An 18,285-nucleotide genomic window follows, 5' to 3' on the forward strand; every position below is an offset into this window, starting at 1 on the left:
CTCTTACGTACTATAATTTTCAATAACTTCATTTTGTCATAAATCGCCTATCCGGTCCAAAGATCCATTTATTACTTGATGCTCATACAAGATGCTTTAAAATTGGCTTCATTTTAGTCTACTTTTATAATCTTATGCATTATATTATCAATCATAGCTTATAATATTCTAAGTACACTATTGTTGCCTATAATGATAATTCGAAAAAAAGACAGCAAGATTGTATTGACGTGATAACAAAATGAAGAACGTATAATTATCACATGCATTACCTACCATCATCATCACGTCGGCCGATAGACATCCACTGCAGGGTACAGAGGTCTCTCTTGAAGATCACTACGATGACCGATCTTGCACAACACTTGAAACTAAGCTGTCTCTCGCAACTAATATTTATTGTTACCATTAAAGTTTTTTTTTAATGTCTCAACATTTATAAAAATCCCGCGCTGCAATTTAACGTACTTAGCAATTTAAATCAGTCCGCTTTTGCAATCCGAACTTTACTGCCAAAATGCAAAATCGTAATTACAACCGTCGCAAAGTATAATTGCTTTTTAAGCCTTTATGCTTTTGGTTAAAGAGTCATCAATTTAGCTCAACTTACCTAGTTTAGTCTGAATTGATGACTGTCTGTAAATTTAGTAATCACTAAATTGCACGCGTTCATTCTGTGAGGAAACGGTGTAACAATGTATGTGGCTTGCGACAGAGTTAAACGCTGTCCAATTTCATCATTCAATATTTCAATTACAACTAGAATCTATTTCTACCGACACATTGGTGCGCAATCTGTTGAGACGCACAACTTATATGTCTCAAGGTGGCGAACGGGTAGGTTTTGATTAGGTAAATCAAAAACTTTATTCTGAAACCATCAACTGTATGATTGACGGTTTCGTCATTTTCTTGTTAAGGACCTTTACGTCCGTGAACAACACATGTATCTAAAAGCCAGTAAATAGGTATTGAATATTTATTAACACTTCAAGCATTTTGTCATACATAGATACATTCTTGAATAAAATTATATCTTTACTGATTTAATTATATTTAATGTAATACATAACATAGACAAATGAAATATATTGTTACCGCCCTGATCAATGCTATACAGGACTACGAGTCTAAATAGTGTGTAGTGCTAAGATGAAAAGTAATGGAATACTTTTAAAACTAAATTAGTTGCATCAAAGAGAATTACAAGTTTACGTTAGGCTTCTAATAATGCTTTGTAATACAATAATATTAAATAAATAAACGTGAAAAAGTTGTGACAATGAATCACAAGTCATACAAAAGCCTTGTATGACTGTGAATCTCAGAAAACATGTGTATATTCTCCAAATATATAATAAATATGAGTAAAGATAGTAGAAGGGTCATTGGAATTGGAAAAGATCGAAAATGTTTTTATATCCATCGTTAAATATTACACAGTCAAATTTGAAGACTAATAAAAACTTTCATTGGATTAGTAATAAAATACGTGGTACATAAATTTGTAGCCTCTCATGACAACCGAAGTAGCTATAATGGAATTCACGAGAAACCGATGGCATCAAATTGTTTTTTATGAAAGGATGTTTATACGTTATCTCGGCGCGCTGAACGACAAAACATCCTGAGCTGACCGAACTGATCGGATCTGGGTCCGAATACAAATGTCTGTTTCGAGCGAGCTCAAATCACCGTGAATTACTGCGCAAACAAAGCGTACCTACCTACGTTTTGTACATAACCGACACCGCGATCGTGCGAAGCGAGTTAGATCGTTCTAAAGTACACGTTATATTTGATGTGAAGACCATAAAATTATTGGGCGTTTGATTATCAATTTTCAATATGCAGTCAAAATTTTAACAATTGTACGTTTACACTCGTAATAGCTGGTATGAGAAATAATTAGGAAGTGAAGATCCATTCAGTTTGCAATGCGAGCGAACCATGTTTGAGCGTTGGTTGTTGCCTCGCGTCGCGGCTGTAGATATGGCATCTGTCAAAGTCGCGTCAAAGCGAATCTCGTGCAATTCAGTCAAGGGTTCGGAACAGCTTCACAAACGCCTCCACTTATTTAGTTTGGCGAGCAAGTCGACTAGCATTTACCTTGTTTCAGGTTATATAAACCGCTCTGTATTTACATATGCGTAATTAGCTCAGGGCTTCCATGAAACAAAGTAATCAAACGTATTTATACTTTAAATTCAGACCGATGCTAATTAAATTAAAGCAATAACTCTTAATCGCTACTTGGTTTATTTGTCGTTTTTACCTTGTAATATATGTATGTTATGCATGTTTACGACATTTGCTTCGAATAAGGCATTCTTTTATTAAATTTTAGTATACTTACAAGTCCTAAAAGGATTAAACTACTATGAAACCTTTTTAAAAACAAAAGAATTAAATTTGGAGAAGATCTCACAACAATATTCGTTTTAATTTTCAAGCGGCTGTTATTCAACATTCATTGTATTTGTCAATTCATTATACCTGCTTGTTATAACAAAATCGAGCTATTCTACGCACCTACACTAGGTTTTTTTTGCAAGTCATTGACTCCAGCTAATGAATTTACCGATTAATTGACTAATGTAGAACAACGAATTGAAATCGTTGTTGGTGTGTGGTTTAAAATGTTTTAAATTGCGTTTTGATTTAAATAAAAAAGTCCAGGCAGTAATGTCTGACTGCACGAAAAGATTTACGAATCATAATCATTGAAGTTACAATAAGTCAATCTGTCAGCAAAACATCGAATACAGATTCACGAAATACAGATTTTATCGTGGGTTATTTTAAGTAATATTAATTAGTTTCTATTAAATTTGACTTATGATCACCATATATATATATATATATATATTACAACGAAACGTCTCTCGGCTGGCATGATGATGATCACTATAAATTATCATAACAACTATGTTGCAGATCCCATTACTTACTTGTGCAGGGCTTGATGAGAAAGATTGGTTAACTAGGCAAGACATGCACCAGAACCAAAAATGACTTAATTATTGAACATGAAATAAATGAAGGTACACAGGTATACCAAACACCAAACTTTTGTCTTACAGCGTAACGCCATCACAGCAACTGGTAAAAACCGACTAAATAAATAACAACTTTGCCCCGGACCCATAAATCAGGCGAAGGCCAACAAAACATCAGTGATTAGCGTCGAAGCTCACAAAATACATAATTTGGGTTGGCATCGGCTGCGGCTTTGTTGCCCGCACGAGGTCACGCGATGCGACCGCCGAGCGATATTGGGCACCGAGAAAGTTAAACGTTCCGCGACCCGGAGATACAATATCCTATAATGCACGCCGGTGAAAGTTGCGACAGTGAGTAATCAGTCGCACATAGTCTGACGGCCTTTGTAATTCGCCGGGGTCCTCAAAGTTTCGGCGCCGAGCCTTTAATGGCCCCTCAGCACGGTCATCAAGCGACAAAGGCGCGCGACGCGAATCGCACTGTCACAGTACCGTTCTTTACTTGTGAAAAATTTTCAGTTAGAATTATATAAGGAACAAAAACATTTTACACGTACAAGATCGAATAAGTTCTAACTTATTCGATCTTGTACGTGTAAATTGTTTGTGAAAATGTACACACATTAAGAGCCAACCTTGAATGTTATAAAATTGTGGTGAACGGGAATCTTTCTAGGTAGATATCACCTCTGCTGATGTATAGTCCATCCAAAAGGCATCACTGATGTCTGCGTGAATAAGTCTTGAAGAGACCCCCGCAAAGTCAGAAAAGCCCTATTCCAACACGTAAACGACGATGCGATGACGACAGACAACTCATACATTCTCTCAACGCTTTATTCTCAAGTGTTCGGAAACCGAACTTAATTCTAAAAAATATAGAATACAGAAATCACAGAAGTCAACTAAAAAAAATAGTACTCGAGGGTTGAGGGTATGAGGTATCAACGTCGAATTGTTCTCGTGTTACTTTGAGTAAGGGTCAGAATCCCACCAGAAAGTTATTAAGAATAATATCGAGAGGCATCGTTGAAATCTTAGAACTAACACGACACACCTTAGGAATGGCTTAGAATGGCTTTAGGTATATCTGTGAAAAAGGTAGATATGACGTATTATTGTGTTAACCTTAACCTAACTCAGATATGTATTACACAAAATCATCTGTTTTAAAATTTAAGCTATCGCCCACTACAGTTACAGTATACCAATTAATTCTGCGCTCTCTTTTATTTTAAAAAATAATACCTTCTTTAGTTAATAAATCGCGCATATTAAAATGTAAAGTGTTTTGTGTGAAGTTTTCCATTATCTAGACCAGTAAGCAAATAAAGGTATAAAATAATCATACGTGTAATCGTTGACTTCATAAAAACATATTGTCTTGCGTCATCTGTATTTTTAAAAACATGCGTCTGTAGCGAGTAATTAGCTTCGTCGAAAGTAATCATGACAGATTCGAAATGCCGTGATTGAATCATGAAGTTTGATAACATTACATCATGGACGTATAAAAATGACCCTTATGTCACTTTGCAAGTTATAACGAGAGATTATTAACCGCGCGGTATGAAATACCCACAGCGTGGGACTCAGTTTGTATTAAAATCATCGGCCAGAATGTTTAAAGTGGGGATTCCCAAACTATTTTACACGTGTGACCCAAAATTAACTGACTCCCATCGCTTACTTCCTTTTATTTCTTATTAATACAAAATATTTACAAATTTTAAAACTTTGCGGCTAGTAACTTGGCAAGATTGTTTTAAAAAAATATTGTTTTTTCTTTTTAATAATGACAATTTATACTAAAATATGACTTATTCCAATAACAAATTGGCAAATGTAAAACATCTTATACAGTATCTTGATCGATTCAAATAAGGATTTGTGTCTGTATTTTAAAAACTCGGCGACAACCAAAATTAGTGTTTATTTATATCGGCCTTTGGGAAACTGATTTCGACCATTTTGCGAATATTTAGATTAAAATTAGAATAATTAAAATATTTAGAATGATCCGAAATATCAACAAACACAAAATTAATTGTATAAACTTATTGTTGCTGATGAAATTAGTGCTGTTAGCCATAAAGCTTTTAGTTTTATCTGACATGAGTTCACGAAACATGTAATAATCTATTATTCTTTACTACATATAACAAATGCCGCTCGACTTTCCTTTTAGTTGAAGATAACTTCGTTCTTATTGGAAAATGGTAAACGCGTTACAGAAATTTAATAGGTGTTTTCCAATTTTCACTAAAACTTATGATAGTGATCGCTATCTTTTAAATTAAACACGCTAGCTTCCTTGCACATCTAATATCAATAGAGTACATTAAAAATAAACTAGTTAATTATGCTTTTACGCCCATGTAAATTAATTTTAAAAATACTTCTTTAAACCTTAACTATGTTTATTATCTTTTACTAGCACTGTATTTAAAAAATTCAATAATATTATTCTACAAATAATTACAAAAACTGTATTATGTCTTATTATAACAATAAACACCTTGTTATGGTGAGAAAACGCTGAATGCGCAGACCAGCTTCAATAAGTCTCATTAAAAATCTCTGGAGAACATCATTTCATTCAATGGATGAACTAGGGTGGAAATGATGATGATGAAACACGAATAAAGAAAATACAAAAACCTACGATTATCTATACTAATCTAACGTACTGTGGCTGTAATTTGTATTATTGTCCATTAATCTAAAGTGAGCCAATAAATGTTATGTTATATAACCACAAATTAATATTGAAGGAAGTTCAGCATATTGGACACAAAGATTTGGTTCACGAGAATAGAGCGTACGACCGCAAACCGGATGTAGTGGGGCTAGGCAGCTAATTAACAACAGATCATTTGGTTAAAACCGCGTCTAAGGATACATAGCGTGGGCCATTGGCGAAAAATCATATTTTTTAAATTCATTCTTGCTAAACTGTTATATTTATCAGGTCTGTTGTGACTTTCACGTATTCATTCGGATAAGCACTCCAGAATCAGATGCCCTAAAATGGTAAAATTAAGTTTAATATAAATTAAAAAAACCTGATACTCCTGCTTAATTAAGGTGTATATAACGTTTAGTATAATAAATATTTAAATATATAGCATATATCGCAAAAAAAATAACATTGTACTCAATCACAGGATTTTAATTCTTATTATATAGGTTTTTTAATCATCAACTGTTGCTGAATTAAACTGCTTATTTCTTGCTGAATTGGTCGCTTCATCCGATGAATAACTTTATTTCATCGTATTGTTTACCTAACGTACATTAATTAAACGTGCACGTATATAATACAGCAACAGCATAAAATTTCTTTCAAAACGACCATTTATTTACAAAGTGAATATAAATTTGCATATAAGTTTGTGGGCCGGCAGAGGTGGGTGTTCGAATGACTTGCACGCTTGCAGCGAGTACCAGGCGCGAATAAACAGCGAGGAGGTAGCGACTTTGACAGTACCAGTATGGCAACAGCGCGATGTTATGTAACGCGCGGGCGGAGGGCGCGGGTGCGGGGGACCGCGCGGGGCTGGGGCCGGGTGAGTGACCTGCAGCTCGGCCGATGCCAATTTGCTCATCGCATCACATCGCGATGTCTTCACTGCACACTCGGTACGAAATAGACGAAAGGAACGATGTCAAGGGTCATGCTAGCCTGGTGTAGCGAGTTAGGCATATATCAAAACATTCAACTTTTTCTTTTCTTTAATAGCGTAGAATGTTGACATGTACATGGCACTTATCTGGCGGTAAACAATATTATTTGCAAGCTTAAGGCAAGTTTAGACTAAATCTAAACCGTTGTTTGTAATAACTTAGATGTGCCTAACTCACTGTGTAAGGGTTCCGGTCGGGCTATAGTTGCCTAGTTTACTGACTAGTTTTTTTGGTTTATTTTAAATGAAATTAGCATCGCAGTTAACAGTCATCTACTATATAGTCTCTCAAACAACTAAATTTAAAAAACACTTCCTGTTTATACTACTCTATTAGACAGATCTGTAATGTATTACTAAGTTTCATAGATTATCTTGGTCTTCATTAAGTGATATACAAATGTGTTCCTATTAAGCATAGTAGAAAGTAGATAGGCTATAGTTGTACTGGAATTACTTGAATAATATGCAAAATAAATATTGTACACTTTCTGTATTTCTAACTACAGTGTGCAATGGTGTAAAAGCTGAATAATTTTTTGCTGAGAATAAAATCGGATATTTCCGTCTATCTTTCAACGCGACTATAACTTTGGAACCGTGCACTCCATTTTCATGCGGTTTACATCAGTGATCCGGACCGTTAGGTACCTTGCCAACTTTAAATCTACATATAATTATTATTCGTTGATATTCTTAGCCGCGGACTCGTATAATAAGGATACATTTATCATTAGTATACCATAAACAGCGAAAGAATAAATATAACCGAAGTAAGAATTTCAAAAATATTTAATGAATTAATATCGGCCGTCGGTATTTTTCGTCGAACCAGCCGACATTCAAAGGCCAATTGATACATTAATGATTTTAAATTCGTATTAATCATAAAAAAAAATTTTAAACAAATAATATTTATTCAGTCTTAAAATGAGTTCATTAACTCAATTACCAACCCAAGAAATTAGAAATAAGTATTATTTATATGTACTCGTAGACGATAACGCTTTCAAAGAATGTAGTTTGCGTGATTATTTATTTTTTTAATTTACTTATTTATTTGTTAATTTTAACACTGTATCTACTACATTCGGACCAAGGCAAAATCAAGAAGTATTTTTTATATTAATAAAGAATAACGTTATTAAGTATATGAAACGTGGTTATTTAAATATTAAAATTAGTTTTAGCGATACAGCAAAAGGTAGAAAAAGAAAAGTGTTACTAGATTTGAAAACCACGCCGTCCAGTTGGTTGGCCAACATACTCGCTTCTTAGTGCATTTTGTTTGATAATTCCAATATGTGGCTGGTTGGAAACGTTTCTGATAAATATTAGATGCGGCTCACGAATGACCCCCATGACTTAGTTTGTTAAATGAGAGATGGCGAGTCATGAAACCTATACAGAAAAACTATTTGACGGAGCGTTCAGCGTGTTAAATATTACAAGCTTCTCTAATGAAATACAATTAGTTTTTTGCTATAATTATTGTAACAACAACGCAATGGCGCTATGTGAACCGTGGCTATGCATATATTTTTAAATATATAGATTTATATAACAAGGATGTTGGAGGTCGCAACCATAGCTTGGCGTCACGCTCAAATCCAAGCAGCACTATGCCAAGGATTTTCATTGTTGAATTTATATGGTAATTAACTTTATATATTTCTTTTCGGATATACCAAATCGTACCGTTTACGTGTACGTATGTTTGTAATGCACAGGTTGCTTGGTTATAGGGGTAAAAGCTTTAAACTGATGAATTTATAGCTCGTTTGCTGTCATTTTATGTATGGTACACTCTATCCAAAAATCAATGGATTCAGAAATTATAAACAACGATAATATAATAAGGAAAAATGCTTACAGAATTTAGATTACTAGATGTTAAAAATAATTTATTTACTCTGTCCCTACAGACTGTACTAACATAAGTAGTTCAAAGTGTCTAATACTTATTATTTCTAAACATGTCATAATAAAACAAAGCAATGTGACATATTTTAGAGTGATTACACGCTAAGGAGTGATTGGAAATACGTGTGAGAGATTTTACAAATAAACTATAAATTCACTACTTTAAAGCTTTCACAGTTATAATTAATTACCCTGTATGTTTGCATAATTATATGAAAAAGTGCATACTAATTATTTTACATTGCTAGCACGTCATAACAATTATAATTAAAGGCCTTTAAAAAAGCGTATAGGATAAATCATCATCATCATGTCGGTCGATAAACGCCCGCTGCAAGGCATACCGCCTCGCCCAATGATCGCTACGGTGATCGGTCTTGCGCATATAAAACATAATATATTTTATTGTTATGTACGTTATAAAAATTCGAATCTATCAACTCGCCAAAAACCGGGTCCCTTTCTCGGGCCGCGAAAGAGCGAGGTGAACGTGCGGCAACTCGATACCCGGGTTTTTCGGTACATTTCCGCCCACGTTCGAGGCCTTTTAAAAAAGAACAGAGAAACCCGAGAGCGGCGTAATTGTCGCAGTTGGTCACGACATCCGGGAGCTGTCCTCCGAGTTTTTACACGATGCTTGGCAGTTTTTTGGGCGCACTCTTCCGCGCTCTGAGCATTGATCAAAACAGACGACTACACAGGATTAGCGTAAATCGACATGCATTAGTTTTTTTTAAAGGATGCAGTAGTGTTATAAAAATTGTCAAAACTGATAATGCATATAATAAGACTATTTCTGGACTGTATTCCTTTGTGTGTCATCTATAAAAAACATGACTCTAATATAGAAATTAATTTCAATGCTTTTTTAAAGGTTCATCGTCTCACAACATTACTCCTGGGACTAAATACAAAGTTATGAAACTTCAAGCAAGGCAGTATGAACCCTGCAAAGCTTTCCTGAAGCACTTGCGTCATGCGGTACGAGAGTAATGAACAATAATCGGATTATGTACAGCACACTGTAACTATTCAATACCCAAGACTGGCTTCGACGGCTCGGAAGCGTACCGTTAAGTCGGTCGGACAAAGCACAACGCTACGATCTATACATAGTTTGTATATACTTTTGTCTAACTGGAAAAAGTAACGTTAAAGTGCAAAAAGGAAACTAATAAAAGTAATTTATCAAAAAATAGCAATAACTTGTCATTCCGGAGCTAAGCAATATTTATCACTCTAAATTTATATGAAACTTACTATCAAATAAACGCCCAGTTTACATTGTAATAGCAGACAGTGTGTGACTTATGTTTGCATTAAAAGAGGTTTATAGGTTTGGGCTGTCAGGTTTTTTAATGTTTTTGTTAAAACTTACTGACCCCGGGTACACAAAAAATATTACTAAGATAAGACGCACTGTACTATATATAGTACAGTACATCTTGTCCGGTCTCAGCGGGGTAGTATAGTATATATAAACACATCATTAGTAAATAAAAAACGTTAAAACGTAAAACAAAATTAGTGTAGCGACTTGTCTCGATTTAGAATTGGTAACCCTATCCTTAACGCACGTACTCGTTCCGCTTGCGGTAAACAAGCGATATTGCGTCATACCGTCGCGCATTCCATTTGCCACCTTATGCCGATTGCTTTTAAAACCATATTGCACTACGCCGCGCGAATTGTTATTCACGAAATTCTCGCAACGACAACTCGGAACGGAGTTTAACAATTATTTCACGACGTCGACGTTTAAAAAAAGTTGATCGTTTTTTTGTACACAGCTAAATTCTCACGTAACTAGACAATTAACAATGCATCAAAATTAAAAATGTACTCGGGTACTTTCGACTCTATTTTGTACTCTTTTATCGAAACATTTATTGTTTGCGTAAAAGATCTGTTGCTAAGTTTTATTGTAAAACGAAATGAAAGTAATGCTTTCACACCTTGGCTTAGGCTTAACTATCACATCCGGAATCCATCTAAATCTTCGATGGCTATGGACTACTGCGCAGGATTTTTATGGGGGAATCGTATGCTCGCGGACGCTACAACGCCTTCATTATCCCGTATAATTCTCGTGCTATACGTCAGGATGATGTCTACCTCGCAATACATGCTTAGGGATACCTATACATACAACGCTGAATCCGGGGGCAAACAGTAGTTGTGAAATTTTGTACAAAATTCGTCTAGCAGAAAAATATTTCTACAACGGCGTACTACAGGACCAGAATAGAAATATTTATAGATTTTCAACCGTTACTATGGTCATCATAATTATATGAAGACGCGAAGCACTTTTTACTATTTACAAGTAACGTCTTTTCGTAAATTAATGAACGTAAAAGAATTCAAGCATTAGCTTAAGTAGTAAGAAGTCAATTCTCTATTCGCGTTATTCATATTATTACAAATTCGTAAACAAAATAATAGGTAAAAAAATATTTACCGCGTATGGAAAAGGTAGGAAAACAAGAAAAACAATAATATCGTTAATCAAATTCTTATTGCATTAATGAAACTGCGAAGTTCTTGGAAGCAGAAACCCTCGGGTGTAATGAATATCAATCGTGCTCAGACATTCAGGAGGCAGCTCATTTTCCACAGAGGTAGATTTACGTAAACGACCGTCCGATCGACCTCGTCCATGTTATAAATATTTCAAGACAAAGGCCAATAAATATTATTGAAGATAAAATAGCACTCGAACAGTACTACATACAGGCGAAATATTATCAAATAGGACCACGTGCCGGTAGACCGGTAGACACGGAGTAGGTAGGCTACCACAATATAGCTAAGGATGCGGAAAGTCACCGGATGCAGGCAGCGAAAGACCGTTCATCGTGGTGATATTTGAAGGAGGACTCTACCTTGCAGTGGGCGTCTATCGGTTGACATGATAATGAGTACTATATAAAACTAGTACACAACAGTTGTCGAACGAAAGAGATTCCTTAAGGATTCTAAAATTGATAATTAAACTTTCACTAACCATCACGTCATATGATTGCCGTATTCGTATTGTCAACTTTTATCTATTTTTATTTAACTTTTATTTATTAGGGAAACAACTAAACAAGTTTATAATCTAATTTGATATCTTAAGTGTCGATGTGAGACAGGTTGCATGTGTCAGTGTGTGCGTCTAAATACGTGGTTTACCAATGAAGGCAGCATCACCACTTTATGCACAAACAATTTTATATACAAAGGGAAAAGCAGTCCTAGTGCTAGTTTTATAAAAATGAATAAAACGTGTTTTTCGTTACAATTATTGATCTGTGGTGAAGAGTGGGATCAAAAATGAAGAGAAAAAGTAACTAAAATCAACTGATATAGCCCGGCAAAATGTCAAGTTGAAATGTCTGGAGCCTTAAGTTTCTGGAGTGGAGACCATTGGAGACCATAGTGGACAGACGGCCTTATTAAAGTCGTCAGAAGATACTGAACGCTGGTCGCTTCCAACCGGTTCTTATAGAAACCTATTGGGAACCGTATGTCCAGCAGTGAACTTCCTGCGACTGAAACAATGATAATGACGATAATAAAGAGTGGGATTGAATCCCCATTATATACAGTAATAATTACATAACAGTTTAGAAACAATCATAATCATGCCCCGTTTCAATAGGTAACGAAATGAAAATGATTTGTAGCATCGATAGTTTTGATCAGCAAGTCAATGCTCTAATCGTCTAACATTTTCAGGACGGCTAAACATCCGGTTTTCCCCCATCGCCGCCCCTTGCTCACGTTGTCGGTTCACTCTAGTCACGAGGCAGGCCTTCGGGTACACGTGCCCCGAGATTTGCGTAAGCAATGAAATTCCCGGCCGAGTGCGGCTAGAGAACATTTCCACCACGTGACATTCGACCTACCCGATGTATAAAGTCAACGGCGGTAAAAAAATGTTTAAAATTTCAGATAAGTCGCCGTCGTCGAATAAACATTTGCGGAGGGTATGACTGAATATGTATTAAGTCTTTGGGTTTTATTAAAAATTTATCGATCCAAATTGATAAAATTTGTCATTATAATAACAAAGCATAGTACAATAAGGTTTATGTATTTATCGAAGACCTTAATGTATAAGATACTATCATATTAATATATAATAACACAAGAATCGTTTGTTTAACAACCCTCTAAACTCTACCTATTATTTATATACTCACACCACTAGCTATTGTATGTATCGTTTGAAAATAAAGTATTTTATATAGAATCTATATCAGTAAAATGCTAGTGTGAACGGAAAATGTTGTGTACGTTATGTAGATAATAAAACAAATATTTATTTAAATTATATTTATATATACATATATGTGTGTAAGAGATTTCCACCTATGCATTGACTCATTACGTTATCTCTGGAGCAATAAGGCTGAGAGATTTGAAATTTGGTAGGAATTCTTCTCCTAATTACTTTCGCTAAGTAGTTTCAATTAAGAAGCTTTATCGAAATTCCACACGTTTACAGGGATTCAGTGGACCGTCCATTACGTTTCCGAAGCGAACACAGCTACTTAATTATATAAAAAATAAAATTTGTTCCAACAAAGTCCACAGCAACCAAGCGTATGGTGTAGTAATATCGTTCAAGTTTTCTGCATTCTATGTCAAACTGCTACATAAAATTTATTTCATTGCACTCAATTGCTTAAATCCTATAAATTTGGATAATGAAATATAAAAAACACAAACCTACAAAAACGCCTACTAAGGCGTAATAAACGAAGGCAGCGAGATGACGTTGCTTTCAAAAGTGCCCCAGATGCCGCGTAACGGGACTGAGACAATCGCGACAGATGCGCAGGCGCACAGCACTGAGAGCACACGAACAACAGGATCCGACACCGAAACGGGCGATATTTCCACACGCCGATTATGTATTCGATATGTACGCGAATGCATGATTTTGGATTCGAGGACGATCGCGCCCGATACCCGCTCATTGTGATTCAGCGGGGACCGATTGCGTAAATAACTACTTGACGAAACTAACACCATCACGTCTCTTATAGTAATCGCGGCCGCCGGGGATATAGACTTTATGAGGGTGTTCTACTCTGAACAGTCAAATTAAGTAAGTCTACCTTTGAAAAAGAAATCCATAGTCGAATCTAACTTGACAGAGCAACGTTCGGGAAACTAAAAACATTTTCTAGTCCAATATTCCTCAATGTGTGTTACCAGTGATGACTTTTGGTACTTCATCAGGGCATCACTGTCAAGCTCACTTTCGCTCAACGAGATCGGGAGAGGAAGGAGCAAATACGTTAACGAAATAGCTTAGCAATTATGCGATTAAAACTGGCAGTGGGTAGACTGCAGAACAGATGACCGCTGGGGTCTTTAGCTTTTTCGAGAAGAGACCACAAACTAGCAAATGCGATATAAGGCGTTCATCCATAAGGTGGGCAGAAAAACATGAACCACCTTATTAAGATCGTTGGATGCAGACAGCTTCTAACAGGTCTTCTAATAGGTAATCATCTATGGGGAAGCCCATATCGAACATTAAGATCGTGATGCTGAACCCTATTTCACCAATTTTTTTTCCTTTACGTCAGACGCATCTGACCTGTACTGCTAGGTGCACATAACGGTTCGTAGCCGAATTTAAATAGAATGAATAGAAAAACATGTTCCGACCGGCATGCAGCATGACGTATAACATTGAACGTCACTATTTTCGTTCTAGATCGTTAAAAGCACTCAAGTAATGTATACCTCAAACACCACAGGCACAATATTTCGGCGAACTTCCAAAGCAAGCAATTTGTGACGCGCTGACCGATATGTTTTCCAACCTTTTTGCTTTATCGAACCGAATGTACAACCTAGATATCAACGTTACGCGTTTCCGTACCTTTCATAATCAAAAACCAAGTTAAGTTTAACTATAATCGCCGACGTAAACATGGCACCGTTACAAGCCTGGGCTGTGAAATTCGATTAATAACCTATGATGTTAAAAATTAAGTATATTTAGAGTGGACATTAATTTAAAGGCAGCACTAGCGCAACTTCTATTAGCTTTTGTTTCAATAGACTTAATTTAAAATTGTAGAATAAATTTAATAGTTCCCAAATCCTTTCTCACACATATATTTCATTACCTATATTCCGACTTCAGTTACGAGTAAAGTGTTTGCTTTTAATTCACATAAAATCTAACTAATTACTGAACGACAATCCAAAATGACAAATAAACCCATCCAAAGCAGTGCTAAATTATTCAAATTAAAATGATACGATTTATGTCGAATGGAAGCATTTGTTATCAAAGAGACTTCGTTGACATGTTTAAATATTCAACATGGCCGCCGGAGCTATCAAAACGTCTCATCAAGTTAACTCGAAGCAGCATTATTCAAGACTGGCGACTAAACAAACCGCCGCCGTCAACCTCAAGCGCGTGAAATTTTCCACGAGACAAGATACAATGACGAAAATATCTCATATAGTAGCTAGGTTAAATTATATCGAGGTCTGAATTTCATAAACAAGATGGAAAATAAATCATATGTAAAATATATTTGAAATGGTGATGATATATTTAATATAATCATCATCATTTCAACCGTAGGACGTTCATGCCATGCATAAATTTCCTATAGGACCGGTTGGATGCAGCCTGCATCCAGCATCTTCACAAAGCCATATCTTAACATGAACGTTCCTTTATTGTGGATTGACATAAAAAGATTTGAATTAAATACTTAATCATTTCCATTGTATATTTTTCCAATAGCATGAAGCATGGTATTTATCTACATGTATGTAATACTGAGCCCGTGATATGAAAAAATAAAATAAATTGATTTTCAAAAATAAGCTCTTCAAAAACAATATTTAAGTAACTTTCAGTTATTCGGTAATCGTCAAAAGATTTCATAAATACATTTTGTAATTGTTATAAATAGATAAATAATGACTTGTAAAAACACAAACAACTGCTTGTAGCAGCGTACGAGAGACCATAATAAAAATAATGATTAAAATATTATCGTGCACCGCGCCGTTTATCAAAATCAATTGTGCATGGGATCGAACCTAATCGCCAAAGTACTTTAGCTCGTGAAGGTTGCGTATAATGGCGTTGAAAAACATCATTTCAACAATTGTGTGAATGTGAAACTGTTTATATCAGTATTACAATTTAGAACAGTGGGTACAACGTTGCTTAGAAATTTTCCACTCTACTTGAAGGCTCGTGAGGTTTTATCTTTAAACAAACGAATTACAATATCGATTCTTCTTCGCTTATCTGATATGAGTATTACATAGATCGAACAAACAATAAAATTCAGGAAAATAAAGGTAGGTGTAAACTTGTATTAAATCGGAGAAGCAAGGTGAAGGTGAAGGAAGAATTGCCTCATTTCTGATTCGATTTCGTAGAGAAATAGGCATATTCGTCTCCGTGATTCGTTTAGTGGCTTTGAGCTTTCTAATGAAGCCTGAAGTGCGAGACCACGTTTCAGTTTAACTTATGTATAAGACTGTATGAACCGAGACACAAAAAAATATTTTACGAATAGAGATTATAACTTTTTACTAATGGTACTTCATTATTCTTTTTAATGAAGACTAGAGCCTATTTTAATTACAAATTAGAATACTAATAGAAAATAAAATAAGTGCTGTAAGGATTATAGAATGATGCACAACAAAAAAAGGACAATATTAATTTTAACGTTACTAAGAAACACCTGCACCACTTGTATGTTTTGGATATACAATTAGAAAATGTTTCTGTGAAAATATTATTACACAAATTAATTTCATTACCTTATGAAAAAAATTACCCATACCAAATGTTGGAAACCTGTCTTATAAGTTACTATACAATAGGCATATAGTTATTATTACTATTATATAGTTGTTATAATCAGTATTTGCAAGTGCATTAATAAATTTCGGCTGGAATAGCACAGTAGCATTATGTTTCGACATGGCGAATGAAAGGCTTTGATGACTGTCATTTTTAGTATTTATTTCATTTGCGAAAACCTTAATGAACGCCTCCATCGTTTCGTAATTTTATTGTATTTTCTATATATATATATATATATACTGTTTTATCTGCACAATAATCTGGCTGCCAATGGTCTTACCTTGTAGAGGGTGGTGTCGGGTTGAACGAGCCCGGAATGTCGAAAGCGAGGGCTTAGAGGACGGAGCCTTTTGGCTGGCTGGCGTGCCGGCGACTGTGCCGGCTGGAACTCGCTGTGCGTGTGTGGCTGACTGCTGCGATCTTGCACCGGCGGCTCCGGGTACATGACATGCATTCCCTGGTGTAAACACAATCATCTATTAAGGACGGTCATTATAATAAATATTATTTGTGTTGTATATCAAGTCGATGCTGTTCGCAATTGAATAATGACATCATCAAATATTTTGAAAGCGACAACCGCGAGGGGAGAATGATCTACGGGCGGTTATTTTAATATTTTCGAAGTAATCCCGCAAAGTGCGCCATGAAATCGAGTTTTCATTTGCTAAGAGCCGCCATTACTGGAACCCATGACTTTCGTGAAGACACCTCGTAAATAACACGCGACACGAAAATCCAATGTAGAAATAAAAACGCCTCATTAACCTAATTGTCAAAGGAGCGGAGAAGCTCGGAGCGGAGAAATGAAATAGGGACGTATTTCTGGCGCAGAAGATTAAGACTTTATCTAATTACTAGAGATATATCGTCTGGCTTCGCGAACCGACTTGGTCTGCTTAGACCTAAGTTATAGATTAATTCAAAGAATCAATATACAACATTTAACCTAAATAAATGAAAATTAAATTATACGAACTCAATTAAATTTCTTAGAACATTTCTAGTCATTGGGTTGTACTCGAAGAAATGGATAATCTTTGTTTTCCACTAACAAATACACTTTTAATACATCACTATTGGTATCTTCTATCATTTAGAATATAGTGCAAGTATAATAAGTAATAATATATTTTTTGTTGATCAGTGAACCGGTGACAAAATGAACAAGGCGAGATAGGGACAGAGTGTGAAAACCAATATAAAACTTGTTACCGCGAACGAACAGGCAAACCATCGACGTAGAAGCATTCTATAGCTATTCCTTCCATCGCGGAAAGTAATTTTTCAGCCCATTGATGCTCAAAATGAGTAGTTACAAGTTACATTGGGCACGTCGTTTTTGCTCAAAATCATATGCGGAATGATGATAAGCGGCTATCAGTTAATCACAATAGAAACAATCATTTTAACAATAATTTTAATTCTTTTCAATCGATAACAATGATTATGTTAAAACATATTAAACTACCGCAAAAGTACAAACTACTACAAGTACTATAAGTACAACTTACTACTAAATTTACTAAATATAGATACAATTTTCTTGGTTACATTCCTGATACAATATGAACTAGGTAAATAAGTAATACTATGATAAATTCATAGATCAAGTCCAAAATGTGTATCTTGGGATATTGACAAGATTTCGTGAACAACAGAACTTTTTATAAGACTGTCCAACGAGTCTGACTCCATGTTAAGAATATTATTTAGCAAACATATTGCGCGAGACGCACCAACATTTGGTGAGAGCACAAATCTTTAAGTACTCAATGTAGGCCATTTTGAATTTACTATCCTAAGATAATTTTCA

The 18,285-nt window shown here is 35.3% G+C and overlaps 1 protein-coding gene across 1 annotated transcript in view; it reads right to left on the bottom strand.

The window, feature by feature from the left end:
- The window catches only part of Hipk (Homeodomain interacting protein kinase), a 138,271-nt gene that overhangs the window by 106,793 nt on the left and 13,193 nt on the right, over positions 1-18,285 (bottom strand). Inside the window, exon 2 of the mRNA XM_068767123.1 lies at positions 16,750-16,926. Within this exon, the coding sequence (XP_068623224.1) occupies positions 16,750-16,923 (174 nt within the window). The 5' untranslated portion in view covers positions 16,924-16,926. The remainder of the gene's footprint in view (positions 1-16,749; positions 16,927-18,285) is intronic.

Source organism: Battus philenor, unplaced genomic scaffold, assembly GCF_028537555.1.
Source record: "Battus philenor isolate CCGP_79_NKW_IND1 unplaced genomic scaffold, ilBatPhil1.0.hap1 SCAF_22, whole genome shotgun sequence".
Classification (NCBI taxonomy): domain Eukaryota; kingdom Metazoa; phylum Arthropoda; class Insecta; order Lepidoptera; family Papilionidae; genus Battus; species Battus philenor.